Raw genomic sequence first — 25,270 nt, 5'->3', positions numbered from 1 at the left:
CAACTGTCTAAAAGTCACGGAGTTTGGATATTATACTTTTTCCTAGATCCTGTATTTAAACTTTTCATTCTTTTGGAGTAGGTAGAAAAATACTTCAGAGTGCTTGGTTTTGAAATAAGTGTGCTTTGCACATTCCTTAAAATTGGTGAAACTAACAAGGCATTTAGTACGAATTTGACATGTTTTTTAATAAGAAAAGTCAAAGAAATGAAACCTAATTGATAATTGGCCTCATGCAATTGTTTGGACTGGAATGGATCACTGCATAGGAGATGAAGCTATTTTAAGGAAAACGTTATCTGTATTCTGGATCATTCTGAAGGATTTGCTAATGGTGTTGAAGGCCATGTGAAATTGGAAAAGAAACTCTCAAAATTTAGGTATGCCCCCAGCTCACAGTGATTTTGTCAGAGATGAATTCTGACACAGTCCTAGCACTGACACTCCTGCAGACTAAAGAAAGATTGTGTAGTGAGGGCTACGTGTGATGTCAGTCCAAATTAGGCTGCGATGTGACTTCTTACAGGCTTGGAATTTTGTGAAGGCAAGATGGGGATTGAAGTTTTCCTTTTCATCTCGAGTCAGAATACATAAGGTTGTTCTAAAGGCTAGTATAGTTTGTATGATGGGGTGATAAATTCAGATAGCACTGACGACTGTTAGAATTATACACATACAGGATACTTTGGGGGTTTATTCTTCCTTGAGCAAAAGCTTTTAAGATTGTCTTTAGAAAAATATCCCTTAATTACATTCTCCGTTCTTGTAAGGCAAAATTGCAATAATAACGTTGTATTCATAACAGCAAAATGGCTTCTGAGAGACAAGATAGTTTTAGGTTAGAAAGAAAGCAATGGCTGGAGATTTTTGGCACCAGTACTTTCCAGTATGTGTATAATGGGCATTCGTATAGAACTTTTAAACTCTCTTCTCTTGAATAACCTTATGGATAGTAGAGAACTTCTAAATTTTAAAATAGCTTTTATTGTGAGCATATTTTTCTCTGCAGTACCTTGTTCTTTGACCTCAGCGTTCAGTGTCAGCAGGACAATAAGCATTATTGCTTCTGTCATCTTTTTGAAGTTAAACATTTCTGGTTAGAGGACATTGCATGTTGTTTAAAAAAAAATAAAAGATGTAAAGCTTTCAATCTGTGATTACACAAACCTGTTTCAGAATACAAAAATCTGTCTTGCGTTGTCCTGGTGTGTAAGAAACTTGTCCTGTTGGTATAATGGGTAAAAGGTAGGGGCTGTCTGTGCTTTTTTATGGTGCCTTGATTTGAAAAACACTCATGATCTAGATGTCAAAGATGTTGAAGACACCCAGCTTCCATTGACTTACGTAAGACTTAAGAGTTTTTAAAACCACATAGAGTGTGAAGTCTGTTGATGGTAGTAGCTTTCCATTGATTTCTGCATGACTGACTCTTAAGGGTAATGTGTTTCACTGAACATATGCTGGGTAATAAATATGGAGAACAATCTATTCCAACTGTAGCTGATCTTTTTTATCAAAGGACTAGTCATATGCCAGAGAAAACTAAAAGCTGCTCTTTCCAGTATGTGTTTAATGGGCGTTCATAGAGAAACACGTTTCATGTGCAGGCAAGTATCTGCAATAAACGAATTAGCGTATGTACATGAGATGTTTTTGCAAAACACTGTTTGCATCTTTGTATAACAGTGTCTTAAGCTCCACTTTTCTTTCCCTTTTATTTTAGTAGCTTACAAAAAAAAAGAAAAAAACAAAACAACAATGCTCTTCCACGATAAAGTATTTATAAACTATGTCAAACAAATGTTAGAATGCAAGACCTAAGGCAAATTCCACACAAGTTACAGAGGAGGTGCTCCCCTCTCTTTTTACAGTCTTTGTTTATGAGTACCGAGAACACTCTCCCCACAGATTTGCCGAACGGAGAATAGTCTGGGGGCTGACTTTACCAGCTTAGCAACCTCTTTGTTAAACTCCCCAGAGGGACGCCTCGCTTGTTCCAGGGAAGGCCCTGTACAGATTTACAAATCTAACTCAAATGCTAAGCAGCAGATTGTGCAAGGTTTATTGACTTTTTACCATCCCATTTTTCTAAATGTAGTAATTGAATTTGACTTCGGTAAACTACATCTGTTGCAGCAACATCTGTGAAGAAAGTAGTGGAAAAAATGCAGAATCCAAGCTCGAGCTATCTGCTTTACCGCTCTGCCTCTCACCAGTAGAGGCATTACTGACCGAAGCTAGGAGTGTCTTTCCTTTCTGGCTGTGAAAGAGACTGTCTCGCTGTAAGGGAAAAAGCTATGTGCCTTTTTAAGAAAGAGGGCAATGTCCTGTGTATCTGGATATTATTCTGTGGGCTGCTCTGCTTTCACTCACGAGAGTAGCTAAAGAATTAAGAGGATACAGTCTTTTCAACTCCAGTGAGGTAAGTGACGTGTCCAGCTGTGTGCCAGAGATAGCAATGGTACTGTTGGAGTTGGTGCACTTATTTAATTCTCTGTGCTTTGAAAGTTTTTGTGGTGTGTTTGGGCAGTGTCAGGACTGCTGCTGGAAATGTACCTGGGCTAACAAACTGCTTGCGGTAGCACAGAACTCGGTGCGTGCCAACATCTTGAGAGGCAAATGGGAATTGCCTTTCAAGTTTAAAGCTCATTTGACTGTATCTGTGGTTAGAAGTATTTTTAGAAATTAAGCTAAAACAAGAGAAAAGTCCTTCTGTTTTCCTTTGATGCTTTGAACCTGTTCACATCTTACTATCACGAAAGGCCACAAAATGTTATTGAAATATTGATGTAGTGCAGCTTGTTGTAAAGTTGTTAAAGAAGAATAGACTGGAGTAACTTCATAATTTGAGTATTTTATTAATGTATTAAAATATTTTATTAATATCCTAAACCAAAGTGCAGGGTTGTTGTACCATTTTTAAAACTTTCTTTTCTTAATTTCCACCACATCCGGAAGTTACGTTGCATAATGCCTATTGTTGACTGTGTTGGTACAGACTTCAGCAAAAGTGCTGGATAACGCAGCCAGCGTTATTGCAAGGAATTGTTCCTGGTGATCAATATTTATCAGTGCTTGTCCACCAACTGTCATCTCTGTTTACTTAACATTTTTTTGTTTGTCTAAACTAGAAAATAAGAAATGTGCACTTCTTAATACCTAAGAATAACACCTATGAAATGCAAATGTCTCCAAGTCAGAGTTGCAGACAGAGAAAAATGTAGGATCCAAAACAAGGTTGAAAAAATACTTTTATTTCATGCTGGAACTTTGATTTCTCACAATAAATCTTGGGATATATTTTGCTCATGGACCATTGACAAAATCTAGGGTGAAGTCACTGTGATTTTTGCAGTTAACTTGTAAAAGGGTTGATATATGCATCATGATGTTTTGGACCACACAACGTATTTCAGGATGGTATAAACCGTGTTTTTTTAGGCAGGAAGGCATAAGTAATGATATTATTCACAAATACTGAATTACTTCCATCTAGGCATCCTTAACGACAGTTAGGTGTTCTTTCTTTGTTAGAGTTATGTTAAAATCCAATTCTTACTAGAGAGAGAGGGTGGAAGATGTAATAGAGAATGATGAGAGAGGGGCAAAAAAAATCTCAGATATATCATTAAGAATAAACTTTTCCTTGCTTCATATTCTGAGTAATATTCTCAACTCAAAAGTGGGGAAAATGCAATATACAATTAAAAATATGCAAAAGGTTATGAGGTGCCTCATAATAAAAATAATATCTAAACATGTTATTGTTTTAATAAAATAATATCTTAAATTTTTAGCGTTTTACTGAATGTGACGTTTATTGTTTCAAAGGTACATGACGGATGGTGGGTTGGGCCTCTACACGCGAAGGCTAAACCGGCTGCCTGATGGCATGGCTGCAGTGCGGGAGACAATGCAGCGTAACACTTCTCTGGGACTGGGAGATGCTGACAGGTAAGGTGTCAACCAGTAAATGCTTGGATATAATTGTGCATTTAATTCAAGCTGTATCTAATACATATTAGAACCCTAAGATTAAATAGCTTTAGAAATTCAGATAGTGAATACATGACTATAAACTTCTCCAGAGTACGTTAGGCTATGCATGCACTGAGGTGTCAGGATAAATACCACCTTTGTCTTCTGATTGCTCTGTTGAGTTCTCATCTGGGCTTTTGTGCACAGGACTTACACAAGAAAATGTAAAACTTGTATTTTATTAGCTTTTGAAATTAAAAAGTCCAGTGATTCAGTGTGAATGGTGAAGGCCAAAGATGAACAATTAGGCGGGTTAAAAATCCATAAATAATGGGAGTGTTATCATAAAGGAAGCAGGGGGATGGACTGTAATGAGACCTATATTCTGGTGGAGTTGAGTCAAATGGGTTAAATACTTCTGCTTTTAATGGCATCAGCCTATAGCTGCTTCTTTCCCTTCCAAACACAAAACCTGACGAGTGTTATTGCTGATGTACTAAGTGAACTGTATTGTTTTTCTTCCATGAGGTGACCCGAAGTAAAAGATTTTGAATTGTAGGTTTGAACCAGTTTTTGAACTAAAAGTTTTGTTTGTTTGTTTTGTTATTCAAAGGTCTTTCCAGGGACATAAATGTAGTTTACATAATGTAGTTTGATATGACCGATACAGTCTTGATAGCGATACATGGACTAAGGCATGATTCCAAGGACAAGTGATGGAGAATCTGGCCTTGTTTTCAAAGAAACATGCTATAACTGTTTTGGTGTTCTCCTGACATTAGTAAAGATTGGGATGATAAATGTCAATAAAAGAGCCAAAAGCTTTTAGAGAATCTCAGCTCAGTTTCAATTATTAAGTCAACATATGCTTGCCAGTTGCAAAATAGCCTAGATTTTTAAGGAGCTCCTATCTGTTTCTGAAATTTGCAACCTGAAACCCATACTCAGCCAAGAGCATTCCTGGCTGCCTGTGGGTGAAGGCATTGCCACCTGGTGATGTAACTGAAGACAAATCATCCTTGTCTGTTGCTGTAGCCTCTGAACATTGCCACATTAACAGAAGCTAATATAAAACGTACGTTTATAGTACAGAATTTGTCTAATATAAACTATATAATTGTTTGAGTAATAGTGAGCCTTCTGGAGAGCTAGTCATTCATCCCCTGGCTAATAGTTTCTGTGCTTGCAGCACCTTTTCTTGGTACATAAATTATGTTCACATTTTATTTACTAACCTCCTTTCCTGAAGACACCACTCACAAGCACAAATTACATATGTTCCACAAGAAATATTATCTGTATGTTTAAATATATTCCACCTAGAATGGGATTGTGACACACTAAAATGTAATCCCTAGTTAATGGTTAATGTCAGTTATTTCAGCTTTGAAAATAATTCTTTCAGTTCAGATTGGGGGGGGGGGGGGCTTACACATGATAAAGACTATGTATAGCTGGCAAGTTAGCTGCAACATGAGATTTGTTTTAGTCTTTTCAGTTTAGAATGCAAGCTTATTCACCTTATTTAGAAGACCAGAGTTTCCTGACAGTAGGTGGGCAATTTAAACCTAGCTCCTCTTTGGTTCATGGGTGATCATAATGTGCAGTTTAAACAAAGCAAAAGAAAAAAAATAATCTTGGATTCAGCTGCAGTTTTACAGGGTGAAAATTGGCATAAGGAAAAGGAGTTTAATAAAAAAAAGTGCAGTAATGAATTGCTTTTTTCATTCTGTGAAGAGAGGCAATCAGGAGCTTTGAGCTGCTTTATTGGTACATCTAGAACATATGAAGATTAAATTTAGCTTGTTCAAAACAGATGTTAATTGATTGCATGGGAGAATGAGTGTGAAAGGCTATGAACCTTTAGGTATAAGGTTAATCATTAAAAAGTTATCAGAGGAATTTTTGCAATTTGCCTTATTGTTTAGTTTCTTATGTTATTAATTGTAGAAGTGTAGTTGTAAAGTTCTTACTCGTTGGCTCTGGCGATGTAAAGCACAGACCTTAGAAGGTATATTTTCCCCTGCAGCAGGGAAATCCAAATGAGGCAATTTAATTTAACGCTTGATTGCAAGGTTAATGGAATCATTGCACAACACAGCTGAGCTTATTTATTCACTTCAAGACAATTTGTGTTTGCATGGAACAAAGGCATTTTAAATGAAAAAAGGCATTAAGAATGCCCTTTTATTTGGTTTGTGATTTTTTTTAAGGTTTTAAATTAGCCACTTATGGTTTGTCTTCTATGTATATGGACATGGTGCGTACCATCTGGTATCTGAAGTTTGTTTCATATTGCAAGGCACATAGTTGCTTAATCTGAGACTTAATTCTGCCCTTCCAGTCATATATGCAACTTGCGTTTGTAAGTGTATACAAATAAGAGGGAAGAAATTTGAAACTAAGTTTTGAGTAACACTTTCTGTAATTGCTTACTTATATAACTTTTTAATTAGATAAGATAATTGAGACCTGTGCTGACTTATCACATTTTTGTGAACAGGTCAGGAGACTCTATTAATGGATGTGAGCTTATAAAGATCAACTTCAGTGCTGTTATTAAGGAAATAGCTGTATGATTATTATTTTTTTTTAAGCCTCAGTGATGGAGTGCCTAAATAACTACTTCCAAGCATGATTCACATGGGTTGTTTCACTTCAGTAGTTTAATTTGCGGTTGTGTGAACTACAGACCTTTGCATAGGAGTGTAAGGCATAAAAAGGTCTTCCCAGTTTGTCCTTCTGAAAGTCTCTTCTGACTCTAAGGAGCTGTCTCATCAGATATCACGTTACATTGCCTTTGTACTTCGAACAGCTACAGCATTTGTGGACCGGAGGTAAAACACCGCTCAGCTGTTGAGTGTGGATAGGATTGAACTGCTCTTTAAAAGTGTTTCTGTATCGTGATGACTATAATGACAGTCTTATCATACTTACGGCTCTGTGGTTAAAACAAGACCGTATTCAGCTTAACTTTCAGAAGGACTGGTGACTGAAACCAGCTCCTGGTAGTCAATGGCATTTCCTGCTTTTGGCAAGATTCTTGGATAATCCCTGGTGAGAACATGGAGGAGAGGAGACAGAGACAAACAGGAAGGAAAAACTGAAAGTGAAACAGTAATGGAGCAGAAAGCCAGAGGGCATCCCATGCAGAGTATAAATATATCACTATGAATGTCATTGAATGCAGATTTTTTTTTTCAGATACTGTCATTTATAGCAATTTCTTAAAAAGGTAAAAATTCTGGCTTTCAAAATAACTTCAGAGTAATATTTTGCTGTGATTTTGCATTTTGTAAAAATAGGTTAAGGTTAAGGTTGTCTCTTGACTCAGATAATAGCCAGTGTTTCACATTCTTTCACAAAGCAAACCCCCTAAACTGCAGTGTGTTTAAATTCACTAACTGATACTTAATAGCTTGAATCCTGTTAAAGTTACGAGATTATTGAAAAGATGGGTTAGTGTTCAAGGCAGGAGGGAGACTGTTGAACTACCTTGGTAATCATGGGAACCAGCATTACACTTCAGAAGAGTTGAAAAGCAAGTTGAGGCATGTCATCAAGTTTGGGACAATATTGTCCTGTTCCGAAAAGTGGAGAGAGAAGGAGATATTACGGGTTTTAGAAGGCATCAAATTCCACTGTAAACAGCATACTAATATAGACAAAACGCTGAGGGCTGTCATGTAAGAAACTGTATCGTGTTCTTCTTTTTAGGCACTACTGTATTGTAGACCATGGAAAAATGTTAAAATGTACCAGAAATGCATAATTTTGTTAAGAAATCCTTTGTTATGTAGTTCTGTGGTAGAATAAGACACCTTTAATTACTGAGTATACGTTTGCAGTTTTTCCTCTTAACTGAGACTATGCAGCTAAAGCTAAATGAAGATGTCTGCAATTCCTGGCGTTGCAGTTGAGGACTTAAATCCTACGTTCAGAGAATATCCGTTAGGAATTCTATCCCTTTATTATCTATCTCATTGTTACTGTAGTTTTGCTACTCTAGCACTGGTAGCATGCTACACAGAGGGAAAAAATAAAGTGTGTCTGGAGTAGACACACAGACTGGATAGTCTTTGACCTAAAATGTTAAAACACAATTGGGTTATGTTTTAAACTTCAGGCGGACACAACTCTGATAAAAAGACATAGAAACAGATATTCCTGTATTGTAATGGCAGTGGAATTCCTGTCATCTCCTTCCCCCACAGCATCTCCCCCTCCTGCCTTCCTTCCTCAGGGGGGTTGACATAAGTGTTTGTGGAGTTTCACAGTAAATGAGCGTAACAGGGAGATTTGAGCATAACAGGGAGATGCGGCTGGGGTTTTATATGGATGGCTTTGTGGAGGGAGGATCTTCTTTCTGTTAGGAGCAAGGGTACCTACATTCCTAGAAGTCCTCGGGAGACCTCAGCTAAGAAAGATGCTTCCAAGCTGTTACCAGTGTACCTGGAGGATCTTACACCATCAATTCACAGTTTGTTCATTTCTAGAAAGCCCCAACAAGTGTACTTGTATACAGTTGTTATGAATAATGTAATATATAAATTCTACTTTTCCCATTTTTTCTTTGGTAAGACAGCAGAACATACCTATATAAAGACCCTGTATACTGAATTGAAAAAAACGTGAAAAATCTCTAGATTGCTTTAAAGCTAAAATAGATGAAAAAGTAAGCACCCAACACCTTGTCATTCGTTGTTTACTGTATTTGTGCTGTGAGTCCCTGCAATTTATAAATACATGTCCAAGTATAGTTGCTTAATAGCAAAGTCACAGCACTGGTGAGATTCGCACACAACAGATCATCTCTGCTTGACCATCTGTTTGGATTTTAACATTAAATCAGGAAAAATACTACTATTTCTAAACATGAAGGTTGTACCTTGGTACCTATAGATACCTATCTCTCTGTCTTTGAAAGATCCCACGTTTATCTTGAGAACTCACTCGCAGAAACAAGGAAATTCACATTGCAAAGATTCTTTGAAGTTTATGGCCTTGGGATCTGCAGATTAGAATCACAATACCAAATACTTTTATTTTCCAAGGAATCTTTTAACAACCAGTAGTCCGAAGTGGTTTTAGGTTACATAAAGTAATTGCAAAGTTAAGCAATGAATGAATAGTAGTTGAAAGCAAAGGTAGGGTAGCTATACCTGAGGGCTGAAATTAGCAGTATCTAAAGGAAAAAAAAAAAAGACATTCTACTTTTAAACAAGGCAAGGTTAGTCAAGGGAAGTAATGTCTTTTGGCAGATCAGTTTCTGTGCTCCGAGGATAGCAAACTTTTGGGAGCATAAGCTTTTCTTCAGGTCTAAAATAGAAGCAAAATTTTTCATTACTAAATACAAGTTGAGAACAGTTGCTCGAAATTTACCTGGTTTATTAGTAGTTTAGAGCAACTCTTAAAGACAGACAATACCTGTGAAGCGGAGAAGGAATTAGCAAGGAAAGGGCTTAATAAAAGGTTTATGTGGTAGAGAGCAGAGAGAGATACGGATAATTTATCACCTGTGTAGCATAGAGCGGTTAACTGGGGAGAGGGAGCAAATTATTGCTGTCTGTAAAAGTCTCTCTCTTTATTGAAACTATGATTTTTAATATCCACTAGAGTTGTTATTTAGTTATTCTGGTTTATTCTTTGAAGATGCTCTATAGAACTCCCTTGCAGAAGAGAAGGAAGAGGTCAGAGATGAAGTAACTGTGTGAGAATTGCCTCCCTTTGGGCAATGAGGTTCTTTTCAACTTTGTGGCTTGCATGTCAATGCATTCAGTGGGCAGAGTAATGCTTTTTTTTTTTTTTTTTAATTCCACACACACATTTTTGGGGGGTATGCATGGTACAGTGGATGAAGTAAATTACTGTGGGAAGAACATATGTCGGGTTTGGTGATTGCATCAATTGCATTTAGAAAGGCATGGCGGAATGGAGATCTGTTGGGAGGTTTTACCTTTGTTTCTCAGGCTTGGTCTGCTTTTAGTCATTGAATGATGGTATGCCGAGAGTTTGCTTCCAGCAATGAGTTTGGTGAGATTGGGGGCTGTCTGAAGGCTGGAAAGTGTATTGAGGAGATTTTCATCAGAGATGGTAGTTATCTAAAAATTGCTGTCCAGGCTCTAGTTTATCACATCACACAGCAGCATATAACAGTAGCAATATATGATTGTGGAGGGTTGGGGGTGGGTGATGGCCAAAACGGGTGCCAAAGCAGTTTTGCCAATTTAACTGACTTGTTGTAAAGCAGAAAATTGTTTTCCTATGTGACAGTCCCTTTTCCACATCTCCATGGCCAAAAGCAGATTTTACTGCATCATAGGACCTGTGTGCATCCCTGTCCCAGTATGGTAAATCAAGAGTTATCCTGTTCTTGTCTTCTACCTAAGACCTGTTCTAGTAGCCTTGCAGATTGACAAAACAGTTGAGAGCAGTTGTTGAGTTTTTTCAAGAAGTTACTTCCACTGAGGAAGTATAGTTCTACCACGCTATGCTGAACAACAAAGCAGAAACAAACCACCCTACAACTGCAAGCCGCTCCCTCCAAAGTTAGTAGATTAGGTAATCTTTCTGCTAGACTGTCACTGTAGTTTTAAAACCCATTTTCAGGTTTTTTGTTTGTTTGTTTGTTTTTGTTTTGTTTTTTTCTTAGATGTAAGTGCTAAAGACATAGGAATTGCATTTCTTGTTTTAACTTTTTTCCTCATCTCATGCCCCCTTTTCTAGTTACTGTGATTCTGATTCCTCATTCCTTTATATGTTAGGAGGTATTTCCATCTCTGCTCTGGCATCTAATTAAAGTGCTTAAGTTGGAGCTAAAGTTCACTACAAAGCTAATGGAAGATAGCAGGTGCCTCAAGGGAGCAGCTCAAAACGTCCATGGACATTAGGACCCTCTTTTTGCCCATGTATTCCATAGATTGCTCTGTGAGCAGTCACTTCACCTCGAAAGCTGCACTGCTGTGTGTATACAAGTAAAGGGACCTTACTTTTTTCAGAATTACAGATACTGATTCTGTGGAAATAGAAAAACTGCCTAATTTAAACAGCAGAATAATTTGCATGTACAGTGTGGCAAAATCAAGATCCTACTCCAATGGAACGAGATTTTCTCCAAGTGACATTTCCTTCCGTGTGCACCCACTTTATGCATCTAAATACAAAGTTGATCTAAGTGCTGATTTAGAGCCTCTGCTGAACTCCTTGATATTTCTGGTTCCATTGCCAGAGATTAGCACTGTCTTTTCTGTTGTATAAAGTGGCTTTTAAAATACTTTAGGCATGTGGGAAATTACGCTTGTATTCCAAGGGTAAACAAGATTGTAGATACAAAGACCATTTTGAACTGTATCAGGGTCTTTTGTGCTTTGCATGACAAACTGAAGAATGTGAAATGCTTGCTGACATAGTGCAGACTTTGTTATTTAGTTTTCCATGTCGAATGGCAAGAGAGTCAACATAGTCTCACAACTGACCTACACCAGTAACCTCTGAGTTTGGGATTTGGAGATTGAATAGATAAAACTAATAGCAGACAGCTGTCAGACTCCAATAGAAGAATCCAAGTTTGGGGCTGTTAGACTAGTGTGGAAGCTCATTGTAGTGATAAAGCAATTTTCAAGACGGGTGACTTTTTCAAATATTGTGTACATTACAAAATGTCTCTCCCTGAAAATACAAAGATTCTCCCTTTGGTCTCTATCTGTTGTTTCTCCTTAGATAGTTTCTTGGTGCTTTGGAGTTGTCCGAAGCATGTTTCATTGAAATAGGTTTTATGCTCCTCTTCTGTAGCTACGTGTTCTTTTTTGACTGTAATTATATGCTATTAGTATTAGCTTACGTGTTAATAAAAATATTAATGTTAATAGGCAGGATCTAAGCCTTCTGTTTAATGGGTGAACGTTTTCTTTAATTGTATTGTTTGACAAGTTATATCAAAATTTTGAGTTCGATTTTAAGACGCTTTTATCTTTCTGAATGCTCTTCCAAGCGCTTTCTGGGGCTTTTTGTTTCTTTTTCTTTACTCTAATGATTAGCTTTATTCAGTCATTTATTCCAAGTCATGTCCCCTTCAGTGAAAGGAGGGGACACCCTCTGAAATGACCAGTGGGAAGCCTGCAAGGAATTCAGGATATCCAGATGTGTTGAGGGATCCATTGCCTATATAGAGAAACACTACTCCCAGTTTGGACAGCTAACTAAATAGCCCCCTATATCCAATACGTATCCACATCTGCAGCATAGCAGGAGCAGCTGTAAGGTATGCACAGCTTGAGGTCATATTTTATTTAAAATGGTATGTATTTCATAGGTAGTCATCTCTCTCAGCTGCTGTGTATGGCAGCTCCTCTGCTAATGAAGTAATGGGGATACCTTTGGGCTGACTGATGTCCAGAGAAAGGAAAGAGAGCCTGACCTAGCACTCATCAAGGCAAAGATGCGTTCTGCTAAATTGAAGGTTCGCTACCTATTTCCAGGGCACTTGAGGAAGAGGTGCATGCTCTTCCCTCCTCGCACAAACATCGTTTACTAATTATAACTTATATTTTCATAAAGAAGGGAATGTCTCATTACTCATGTATGTTTCTACAAAGCATTTGCTGTTCCACTGCTGCAGGGTGACTCTCGAAAGCCAGAAAGCTAACAAGCGTAGAAATCCAGGAGCATGGAGCATGTCATTTGAATGTCCATTTCCACTGGAGGAGCTTTCCAGCTCTGGCAAGGAGCTGCACTGTGTTTTGCAAAAGGGGAGTGACAAGGGAGTGGCAGGGGCAAAAGTGCATCCTTGTATTTTTGCTGCCCTGGGATTCTGGGAGCTACTGTATTTATATCGGGCCATTCCTTGGTGTCATGATAACTTCCTTGGTGGCCAGCAAACTACTCCATATTGGGGGTCAGTAGCCTGCTTATCTTTGAGTCCTACTCTGCTCTTCTCCATTCCTCAGCTTCCTCATGGTTTAGGGATTTTCCAGCAGTATGATAAGGTGACTTTGTGACCTTTTTATGACAGCTAATAGGATTCACAGTGAAGTTGAGACTCCACAGAACAAGTAGTCACTTTGCTCCTGCTTTTTCTGAGCTGAGATTCAACGTCCTGAGGCTTAGTTAATGCAGCTGCATGGGGTTTAAAGATTCTCTGCTGTTACATAAACAGGCATTAAGTCTTTCACATGATAGTCTCATGTTGCTTAGGTATATACAGTTAAACATAGATTTGGCCAGGGTGAATAACTGCATACTCTATACTAGAAACACTTGGAGCTACATTGTGCTCTAACGGGAGTATTATGAGAATGTATATGATTTGGTTTTACTATTGAAAGTTTTTGCTATTCACACTAAAAATAAAACATCTAATTTTATTAACACTTAGGGCAGCAATTCGAGACTAAAATAATTTGATGTAAGTCTCATTGGAACAGTGCAAAACCCGTGTGTAGAGTTAGAACAGCGAGCCTCAGTAGGCTCGAGCATGCTAGAGGCTATGTTTATGTATGTCCAGGTATATATGGTCAATGAGTAGCCAGAGGATCAGCGCTAAACATTGGAAGCCTGATTACTGCCTGGGCAAAGTCCAAGGGCTGAATTCAGCTCTTTTTCACTACATGATTTTTTTTCCTTCTTAACTGACAAAGGCTCAGCTCAGCAGCTACTGCGGAGTTGCCATGTGCTGCCATCAGCCCCAAGTAATGTTTTTATCTTTTTGATGTACTTTTAACTTTAAAGTTTATCTTCTCTGATTGTGTTGTTAGTTTAAGTTCATTTTCATATATATATATCAACTAATTCATTCGTTTTGGTTTGGGGGAAATGAGCAAACCACCTTCAGTGTTCAAAAAGGTTTTATTCCCACTTTCATGTTGATTGTCAAGATTGATTTATTCTTGTTATGAAACTTGCAACTCGAAATACTCTTCGTAACGTGACTTAATGCCTTAAACATCTCTTTGAAACGATTGATGTTATTTGATACTATCTGATATGCACATACATAGTTTGGTTTCATTTGCATTTTTATGCAAAGGTTTCATTTTTATTTTCAGAGACGATTGAAACATAATGTTGCACTTGCAAAACTGGATGTGTTTTGAATGCGTAGTTAAAGGAATGGTATTGTGAAATAGCTAGAAATACCGCAGACAACTGTGACTTCCTATGGAAAAAGAGGAGAGGGAAAAGGAAAATGAAAAAACATCAATATGAGTCCCTGGGAAAGAGATGCCAGTATCCAGTGCCACCTGAAGTTCACAGAGGTTATGTTCATCCAGGAAAGCCTTATTATACACTACTTAGTCAATATTTTTGGACGGTGTGGATTCTCTAGCTACTCCTGAATAGAGAATTTACCCATCTATTTGTGCTTTGAGAGCATTTCTGAGCCAAAGGAGTCATGAGATGGATTAGGTTCTAGCAAGAAATTCCATAGAGTCTTAAATATATGCATGCAAAACAAAGAGAGACATTTTCTGAAATCAGAAGATGGTGATTTTGAAGTGAAGTCAGGATGTGTGTTTCTGTGCTCTAGTTTCTGTTGAAATTCTTTGATGTAACTTCAGTTTTAATTGTAACACTAAGCCATTTTTTTGTTAGTATAGATGAAAAGCAAGTATGCCATATGATAACTTGAAATTGCTCAACATTCCTTTTGATCAATGGATGCTTTCCAGCAACCAAAGGGTAGAAACAGGTGTCTTCCACACCATGACTTTGAATTCGGTTTCATTTCTGCAAGATCTTCTGACCATTTCTCAATTTAGCAAAATTCTCCTTCCATGTTTTATGTGCTGACCTTACATTAGCTGTAATGAGCTACACACGCGACTGATAAAATAATCATTCTTGCCTGTGAATCATACCATATGTTTCCCTCGCTATCGCTCTCTCCACCTCTGCAATTCCAGTCATGTTTGAACCAGTTATTTTACCTTGGCCACATCATCTCCTCCGTACTACCAAGTTGTTTTGTCTTACGGCCATTTCTCTCTTTCCAAGCAATGTGTTGTACTTTCAACGCTGGGCATTCATCACAAGCGTCTGCCTTTGTCCTTGATGAATTACTAAAACCCAACTTTGTCCACAAAATGTGTTTGAATCTTTAAGTCGCTTCCCACTTTGGATACATTCTCCTTTTAATAGTACCTGTTTCTGAGTTCACTTTTAGATTTGAACAGTATTGGAATGAAGGAGTGGTGATACATGGTGATGCAGTTAAGCTTATTATGGCAATGTATGTGTCCTCAGATCATTTAGGAACAAGAGATTATTTTAGAAAATGAAAAATGAGAGCCCAAGTTAATTTACGACTTGGCTAAGCACAGGTGTGTGGGATCTTGGGAGGAGAACAATTTTCTGTGAACATTTTCATGAATTGTAGTGAACTGTAGTTATAATAAGTACAGTGGATTCAAGAGATGTGAGGAAAATGCAGAGGAATGATGAGGAGAAACTCTGGCAATTACTGCCTTGTTAACTAGCCTGGGAAGTCTATGCTTTGGGTCTTTTAAATCCATACGAACCCAAGTGCAATCACACATTAAAGAGAATGTGATATAAATAACCAAAGCGGTGTTTTCCAGGTGAGCCCTTGTTTGTTTCATGAATAATACTGAAGGCAAGGACTTTCCTCGTAGTTTGTTAGGTGTGTCTGTTGTGATGCAAAACGTGAATGCAATAATCAAACAAGCAGTATGGCTTATTTTTTGATACATCTAGTGATTTTTCTCCTTTCATCATCCTTTGTGCAGATTGCTTTGTTAAGATCTCTAAACAAAGATAGCCAATGACCACTCCTTCATTCCAGAGGAATTCACTAAAATAGAGCGGTCTTTATCAGTATTAGATTATGTTAAGTCTCTGATAGCCACGTGAAACACCTTTTGACAGCTCAGCCTTAACAAGATGGCCACATTCTGCTAGTGTTCAAATGGGACAGACAGATGAGAGGCTGATTTAAAATTATTTTTGCTTTATTATTGCCCTGGAATAAAACTGGAAAGAAGCAAGTGTTGTTTTTTTGTTTTGTTTTGTTTTTTACCTTTTTTTCCCCCTCAGAAAATTGCAGGGATTTGTTACAGAGTAGTAATGCAGTGATGAAGGTTCTAAGGTAAAAAGTCAAACTGGGGTCTCTGCTGTGTCTGACTGCGGCAGGAATCGTAGTTTTGGCCTCCTCTATTCGAGTCATTTTTCTAAGAATGTTTAATTATCTCTGTCTCTCTTGCCAAATAATTTGCTGGAAATGAAATTGTTTTAGCATAAGATACTGAAAGGTGTTAATTGGACTCTTGGCTATTCTGGAGCTATCAGATCGTAGAAGCGGGATGGAAAGAATTAAGGTTGAAGTCCTTGAACTCCCACATCTCCCCTGGATGATTTAACTATGAAAATTAGCAAAGGGTCCAAGGGAGTTGTCTTAATTTTATGAAGAGTTACATTTATTTTTTTTATAAACCAATAGAATATTTCATGATATTTAATTGAAAAGATCCAGGCTATCTCGACAGCAACACTGTAGCAGTAGCAGAACTAGCAGTATGAGAGTTGTAGTATTTAGCTTGCCCGAGTATAAGGGGAAAGAGAGTGCTTGTAAACCTCTTTTTAACAAAATAAATTCCTGAGCAGATTACAGTTACTGCTTTAAGCTCCTCTTATGTCACCACTGTGCTGTAAAGGTGCTCTGTTGGGTTGGAAGGTAGCAAACTTCTCAGCGGCCAAAAAAAAAGGGGGGGGGGGGACACAGGGAACGATTTAGGCCTATGAAAAACTGCATTAATGGAAAATTGAGGCTATGCATAGTCTATTTGCTGCAAAAAGGAATTGAGGATTCCCTAAGTAACAGATGTCATCATTGTAGAGCAGTGATGTACCTCTGCAGCAGGTCTGTCTCCTGCAGTCCAGAAAAAAAAGCATCCTAAAATGAAAGGATGTAATAAAATGTGTATTTACAGACAATTTCAGTTCTGATGTTTCCCTTCCAACGTGACCTTGCCCTATATTTTCCTTCTTCAGACACACCTGAGGTTTTTTTATCACAGCTCTGTTGCTTTTGTGCAGCCTGTCCCCCTGCCTTCGACTCTGGAGTTTCCATCTAGTTTTGTTTTCCCTTTCCTTATCTGGTTTCCACCTACTCTCCACACACAGTCTTGGCTTTTCTTCTTGACTTATCGTGCCTGTTCTCCAGAGCTCTCCAGAATAAAATATACATATATCTCATAGGAGCAAGGATTCTTGGGGAAGATCAATGTAATTTAATAGTAGAAATCATGGATATTCTCGGAGATTATTGTGCTGTTTTTACTGCAAAGTCCATCCTTAGGTTGGCATGCAGCTTGGAAAACTTCAGGCAAAACATCTCAATTTTGGCAAAACAATAAATAATTGAAATCATTCCCTAAAGATAATTATTTCATCACTGTAACACAGCCATCTCTAAAGCAGAGGGCGTAGCCTCAGAGAGAACAAACACGCAGCGCAAAGCCCAGCAGGGCTGGGGCTGGGGAAGGAATTACTGGGCAAGGAATGGTTTTGCAATTTTTGCTCTTGCAGAAATGCTCTGAAAGGTTATACAATCGTGCAGAGATCCTGGAGCCTCAGGACTTTTGCTGGCTAGGGAGGGGAGTGAGGAAACAGCATCGGTGCTGCAGACCTTCTCTGCAGACAGAGAGCAAACAAAACTGATCAAGCAAGAAACCTTTGCTCAGTCCTACGGAAAATGTAGAACTGTGCTTTCCTGTTACATTTTGCTGCTGAAATGATTAAAAGTTGAAGTTGCTGGCATGATTAAAAGTTGAATTCATCTGAAATATGATATGAGAAGAGTGGCACGGTGTTAAAAAGGTTTATGACTTTACACAGTTGAGCTTTTGTTTTCTCCCAGTTTCTCATTTTGTCTCCCCCTCTGAAAAGGAAAGGAGTGGGAAGCCGAACTGATTTTAACTTGTTGTCACTTAAGAATTAGAGAGAGATCATTTAGGTGATGTTGCATATATTAACGCATCTTTTAAACAGCCTGCAGCTCAGTCATAATGGTGGTGGGGGATGTAGCACCGTCGGAGAGGCTCCACTGAGCTTTGAACTGGATCAGATGCTTGAGGGCAATTAAACACACAAGATTTCCCACTTTAAACAAAGGCACAGAAGGGAGTCTCCCTGTTTTCTGTGCTGTTAATCATCAAGCAGAGAGAAGAACGAGTAAATGAAGAAAGAAAAGATGGTGCTGTTTAAAGAAAGGATGTTAAACCCCAGCAGGATGCCTGCTTGAGTTGCATCTCAATAAATAATAAGCGCTTGTTATGCTAATAGTCACTATTTTCAATAACATGATTTGCATACAGATTATATGCGTGTTAATTACACTGTGCGCGTAGCCAATAATGCACGTCTTGAGGTTTTTTTTCTTAGCATTTTCATTTGTAAAATGAGGCATCGCATTAATGAATATTGCAAAGTTTTAGAGTGCAAATGAATAGCTAATGCAATGAACAATGGCATACTGAGCTGGATACCCACTGAAGAAAACTACACATCCGTAACGTTTATGGGAGGAGCCCAAGATTAGGGTCACCTCTGGCACTGACAACATCTGTCATAGCACCCGATTATAATGAAAATAAAATGAAACAAGAGAGTGCGTGAATGTATGATAATGCAGCGATGCATGATGATAATTAACCCAGCGTTGTATAATTACTTGGTGCATGCTTGTGCAACCAGTGCTGGGTCTTGTCAGTTGCACAAATTTAACCCACATCAAGAATAGGTATATCGCTGTGCCTTTAGATTAGAGCACGAAGTTTAGTGGTTTTATACTGACTTGTTGCCAGTCGTGGGAGGACAGATGATACCTGGTGCTGTGAAGAGGCAGAGTACTGTGGGCAGACTATACCTGCTCTGACATGAAGTCTTCCAGAACAAAGTTACTCCTGGAAAAAACGTTGAATTCATTTGAATCAGAGCCATGTTTTTGATAGAGCAGTGCTTTACATCTTCTGATCATAGCATTTCTGACCCGTTAGGAAGACTGTACTTCTAATGAACTGTGTCTGGAGGGCAGCTCCACATATTCTTTCTTTTCTTCCCTCTTTTCCCACTCACCTGGTGGATGCCTTGTGGTTCTCATTTCATCGTGTCTAATTGAAAGATAGTTTCCACTTGTCTTCCTGACCTACTGACTAAAATGAATGGGTAGAAATTGGTTCATAGACTGTGAGGGCCTAATGGTAGGAATGAATGGTGACCTATAAAATGTAATAATGTGATAGCTGAAGTTGACTGTCGTGCTGAATCTGCACTGCATCCAGACCCACTTGAGCGTCTTCAGACGTGCATCCGTAAAGCATAATGCAGCGGCAGTTCAGGGATCTCTGAACCATGCTAAGTAATACACTGTAACTATGCCTTCTATATTTGTAGCTGTGCTACTTTTTCTGGTAGTATTTTGACACCATTGAGCTCTGCATTTAGCTTATTACTTACAGTGAAATTAAAAAAAAAAACAATCCACAGTATCTTGGGAAAATATCTAAGAGTTGTCATCTGGCATTCCAGACTAAATATTTTATGTAGTTCATAAAGCATATAGTAGAAATATTTACCTGTTAAGAAATTGTATGAATATAATTTACAAGTGATTATCAGATTAATTTTTCAGGTATCAGATAACGATATCAGGTATCAGATAATCTCTTCCCTATGAGGCACAGATGTTTGGAATTAGTAGTTCACTTTCAAAAGAAAATAACTGTTAAATGCAATAGCTCCCCACATCAATATTCAGTTGTTATTGCCATTGGTGTTCTCACGTCCCATTGCAGCTCATTCTGCCTGCTTTATAGTTATCCTAGTATCTATAGCAATTAAAAGGATTTGCTCTTCCAGAAAGAAATTGATGATGTTAATAATGGTCTTACTCTGAGCTGCGACTGAGGTTGCCGAGCACTTGGGTAGGATCTGCAGGAGGTGTTGTTAACACAGGCCTGGTTGTGCACCCGTTCCACTTGGCTGTTTCTTTTGCGAATCCTCTTGACTCCCAAACCTGCTTCTCTTCTGCACTGTATTGCAGTACCCCACTGCGTTGGCCTTCATCCCCGGTACAGAAGCTGTCAGCTGAACTTGCCCAGCTGTGCGCTAGTAGTAATTTCTGCTCCAAGTAGCTTGCTGTGGAGACAAAACCATATGTACCTCACAAACAAGCTCTCGGTCACTGCCCTTATCCGGAGGGAGCTCCTGCTGGGCTCCTGGGAAAGGGCACAGGTTTCTCTGGCAGCGACCTGGCAGGGTTGACTGTCATCTTGTCCTTCTGGTGGAATACTAGCACGACATTTCACCCTTAAAGGCTTGCATTGTTTGCAAAGAGAGGGTTTTCTGTGTAAGTTAATATTTTGGAGCAATTGAAAACAAGTTTTCCTTGTCCTGACATTGCTACAGACATGCTGACCTTATGTTAAGAGCAGTTCTGTGGGCTGAAATTTCCTTCAGTCAAGCTCCCGTAAGGCTGATATGTTCTCTACCTGAAACATGCAGCAATACTCCAATCTGTAGGACCATTAGGATTCCCAAGTAAAGCTGTCATTTTATTGGGGCTTAGGAAAGGTCAGAAGTTCTGATTGCAGCATGTTTATGAGACCATAAAAGATTTTCATGTAGGGCATACTTCTAATCAGCTGCATTTTTCATGTATTATTTATTTATTTTATCTGACAAGATCAGAGTTTTCTTACTGCTTAATTAAGAATTTCTCTCTCTGAATGAGCAAAAATACTGAATGCCTAGGAGTTGTCTGCATTTATTCACAAAACCAGAAAATACAAAGCTAGGAAAGCCTTTTGTTTAAAAGTGCCCAGTAGTATGAGCTGCTGTCTCGTGGGTAAGCGGTGTCAGTTACCTTTTATGTTAGGATTATAAATGTAAAGAAAATTCAATAGTTTTTTCACCAGACAGAGAAAACAATGGCAGGCATGAGAAATATCTGCAAATTGGTATTACATTAATAGTCTATTGTGAATTTGGAAACGGCAGGTTAGTATGTTTGACAGGCAGCGGTAGCAGGAATAAGACAAAAGCAATTTACGTGGGAAAGTGTGTTCAAAACAGAGGAAAGATTTTTATAAGATAGCCTGAGCAAGAGGCATGTCTTTTGGCTCACGTACGATCTTTGGAACATCCTTATGTTGTATGAGTGAAGTATGTTCCTTTGTTTTATTAGAAGAATGCAGACAGACTTTCAAAATTAAGCAAAAATAATTTTTGTTGAAGTTGAGAGTTTGCATCTTTGTTCTTTGCTTATTACTCTGTTGAAGCGTTCACGTGGTTTGAATATTTGTAGACTCAGTAATATGGAGGATTTACAAGCACTAAAGATCAAGCTGTAACGATGCTAGCTTGATTTAATTGTTCTACTTTAATTAGGATAAATGAGTTTACTTCTCTAGTGGGATGTATTAGCTTTTTGACAGCAACAGCAACAATAAGCTACTGTAAATGTACAGATAGCTAATTAGGAGGAGGCCAAAGCAATTAAGATGGGCAAACTGTATTGATCATAACTCAACTGGAGTTGACTAAGATGCAGGTGGTTGACAGCAGTGCTTTTACGGAAGATGCCATGAGATGGTTATTGACTGCTATTGATTAAGATTTCAGTATTATTGGAAGGGGGGGGGATGTGGGAGAAAATTAAATCAAGTTTTACAGGATTCTTCAAAACCATATTGCAACTACTGGAGGGCTGCTTGTTCAAACATCATTATTTTAGAGTAGTTCTGTAGGTGTTACACATGGCATATTCTTCTTCGGCCTGAGTGCATCCTCTGACGTTGTCCTCTGTTCCTACTGCCTGAAAGGCAAAGAACCTGCGATTCAAACTTTATCTCTTTCTGAGTCGTTCCATACCTCATTATAGCCATAAAGTATATGGCACCTAGATTATGGATTAGTATAGCTTCTTTCATGTCTGGTGATTCTGTTCTCTACAGTATCGCTTGTTGGCAAAGGCGTTATGCTAGAAAGCTCAGAAAATGAACCGTAAATCATACAGGAACCTCTGACGTGTATCCATCCCAAAGTGTTTTTTCAGATTTCTGAAAAGAGAGCAATTGTGCCAACTGCGCTATTTTTATGACTTCATATGTTAGGGATCAAGCCTAAAATCTTAGCGAATGCTGATGACAAGGAAGACTTGTAATGATGTGGAAGTAACATGTTATTCTCTTCAGCAGTTTTTATAAGAACAAATTAACTTTTCTCAATACCCAATGGCATATATGTAAAATCTGTGATTCACAGCGTTATATTCTATGTAGAGAGGACTAATTTTTATGGTTTGGAGAAGGATGCAAAGAAAACGCATTTAGAACAGTGTGAATAACATTTAATTCTTTTGTTTCTTTACGTTGGTTGTTTGCATTTTAAGATCAAATTTCTTTCATTTTTTATAGAATATTCGTACTTACAAGTCATTTGTCCTGTAATTTGCAATTCCTCTCTGGTAATAGCATGCAAGCTGCATCACTGCTCAGCTCCTTAGGTTTTTATTGGATTATCTCCAGTTGCCTGCCTTTTTCTTTCTCCACTGCCACTAGAAAGTAGCCATTTGTGCTTATTCACTCTGATGTGCTTATTCATTTGAAGTGGGCATAGGGAAAAGCATGCCTCACACTCGTGCCAACACAAGCGCTCCATGTAGGCTATGGATATTTTTAAACAATCTTTTAAGTATATGTAAAATGTTATAAACCCATTTTTATCACATATTGCACATACACAATTCATCTTTTCATCTCCATCGGACACGCGTGTCACTTTTGGTGGAAGCTGTGATTTTCCTGAACAGTTGGTCAGTGAAAGGAAATTTCTAGATATTTGATGCTCAGTCTACCTTATGCTATGTCTACCTTATGCATAACACATTATCAGTGCAATAATCATTAATCATGTTCTAAGTAATTAATCTTCTTCCATATTTGGCTTTTCTGTGTGTGCAGCCTTTTCAGGGCTGAAATCCCTACTCTTTTACTCAAGTGAAATTTTGCTATTGTCTGGAATGACAAGGGACTTGGCTTCACATTGGCTTGGGACTAGCAAAATGTCACCACGTTTCCCTATGTGTATAATTGGTCAGTTCCTGTGCATTGCGCGTGTACCCTTGCAGTAGTGCATGCTGATGATTCCTTTTTATTTTCCTCCATACAGCGCTACCTATATGAGTAATGTTAATGAAATCCTCAAGTATTCTATGCTTCATATGTTTACCTATAAAAAATAAATCCAGACAGTACTACCATAATTATAACTCTGTAAGAACTCTCTAAGACGAGAGGACTCTTAACCTTGAGGTTTAAGAATGTGAAGAAGAGTATTTCCTAGCATATATACTTCATCAGTCCACAAACTTGGGGCGTCTTTCATCCAGCAGAATGAGGGGAATTAAAAAATGGGTCTTAATTTTCCCAGACCTAATTCTCCTGCCTTCCAAGCTCCCTTTAGAACCACAATGAAAAACCACAACTTCACAGGACTGTAGCAGCTAGGGAATATTTACTACCATTTTTCTTACTGAGGGATTACATTGATTCCAGTGTTCCTCTGGATTTTACTTTGACACAAAGCATACGTTGATTATGTTCATACATGAAATTTTAGTCCAATTGTCTGATGCATAATAGTTGTAAAGGTGCAGCAGTGTTGCTGTGTTGTTGCATTTATTTTCTCATTCATATCTTTGGACAATAAAAACACTTGAAAAAGTATGTATATATTAACTTGAGCGCATAAAATAGAAGTGTGTTCAAACGCATGTCTGAGTCTCTTCAGAGTATGTTTTGGCTTTACAATTTTATTTTTTCCTTACTCAAACCATCTTGGTGTTCTTTAGGAGGAAAGAAAGGAAAAGATCTCAAAAAAAAAAAAAATAACGTTGAGATTATTTTAAGACATGAGTTTACCCAGTTGTAATGGTGTCCCTTCCAGGGTGAAATGTGGTAGACGCTTCATACCGCACGATATAAAACAGCTTACAAAGACCGTGAAGTGCAATGTCTTAACAGTCTACACAGCCTGCATTTCTTTTATAGTCATGGCAGTCATCAAATGCAGACGTTTTATAAGCTCCTAACTGGTAGATCTCAGCTAATGAGAAAAAAATATAGAGGAAGTTAACATATTGCAGGAAAACCTAATTTTCAGGCATTTTGGTGTTCTCTAAGGGAGAGTTTGAAATGAACCAAGATTCGTGCTGCTTGAACCTAGAATGCAAACCTGTAATCATGGTTTTAGGCCTTTTAAAATAAAAATCAAAGAGCAGATTTCTTTCATAAGTATGCAGCAAAAAATCTGCATACAGTTTTAGCTCCGTTCAGACCATGAACGTGATTCTTATTTATGTTAAAGGGGACTAGCACACAATTGTGGAGAGAATGAACGAGCAATTGGAGGCGCAATGATTTTATTACATTGAGCATTAGGACACTTTGCAGCCTTTTCTAAGCAGCTGTTCTTTAGGTAAATTAATACCTGGGGTCTCTTTACTTCTCTCAAACTTTAACTACCATAAAAGAAGTTAATGTAAAGCTGTTCACAGCTTATCTCACCCGATTGCTATGCAAAAGTTCTAACATAAATGCTTTTATAAACTGCAGCCATAACGCACTAATCTTCTGAACTTCCTGACCCATAAAACTATGATTATTACTACATGTAAAATTCATCTGGAAATATCCCTCTGTATTTAGCGTTATGGGTATTATGTTGCAAAATCCCTCCTCCTTTGCAGTGTAAGGGCTGCCAGGAAAAAGAAAGACAATGGGGCTGTAGATTAGTGTGTAGAGAGTAACACTGTACCTTAATCTTGTGATTTTGTTTTTATTTGGAGCTGATGATTTAACCGATGGGATGTTCCAATGCTTTTTTTCCCTAGACTACCATTTCAGATATGATTATTTTGGGAATTAGAACATTTCTTGCTGTTCTTACTTACCATTAGCACAGGTCAGTTGCTGATTTTCTATGCAACTCTGAAAGCAGATAGTTAAGAAGCATCAAGTTTGAGGGAGCTTTTTTGGTCAAGACAGGAAGGATGTTAGAAGTCAGAAGAAAGCTTTGTTATTCCAGTTGTGATTCTTTTAAGTATCTGTAATATCTAAGAGTTATTTCTAGTAACTATTCTATGATTACAGTAATGAATGAGGAACAGTGCATTAACAGATTTGTTAATAAAGAATACCTTTGAGTCCCCTTAAACTCAGCAGAGGCAATAAAGGATTAGTAGTAGTCCATGAGTAAATTTACCCTCGCTTTTATT

At 38.1% G+C, this 25,270-nt stretch overlaps 1 protein-coding gene across 26 annotated transcripts in view; it reads left to right on the top strand.

Moving 5' to 3' along the window:
- The window catches only part of NAV2 (neuron navigator 2), a 425,654-nt gene that overhangs the window by 332,100 nt on the left and 68,284 nt on the right, over positions 1 to 25,270 (top strand). For all 26 annotated transcript variants that reach the window (XM_083840326.1, XM_083840308.1, XM_083840331.1 and 23 more), the window contains one exon: positions 3,832 to 3,954. In XM_083840326.1, coding sequence (XP_083696452.1) covers positions 3,832 to 3,954 — 123 coding nt within the window. The remainder of the gene's footprint in view (positions 1 to 3,831; positions 3,955 to 25,270) is intronic.

The sequence above is a fragment of the Anser anser genome, assembly GCF_964211835.1.
Source record: "Anser anser genome assembly, chromosome: 5".
NCBI lineage: Eukaryota > Metazoa > Chordata > Aves > Anseriformes > Anatidae > Anser > Anser anser.
Note: the sequence above shows the minus strand (reverse complement) of the source record. Positions and strands in the feature narration are given on the sequence as shown.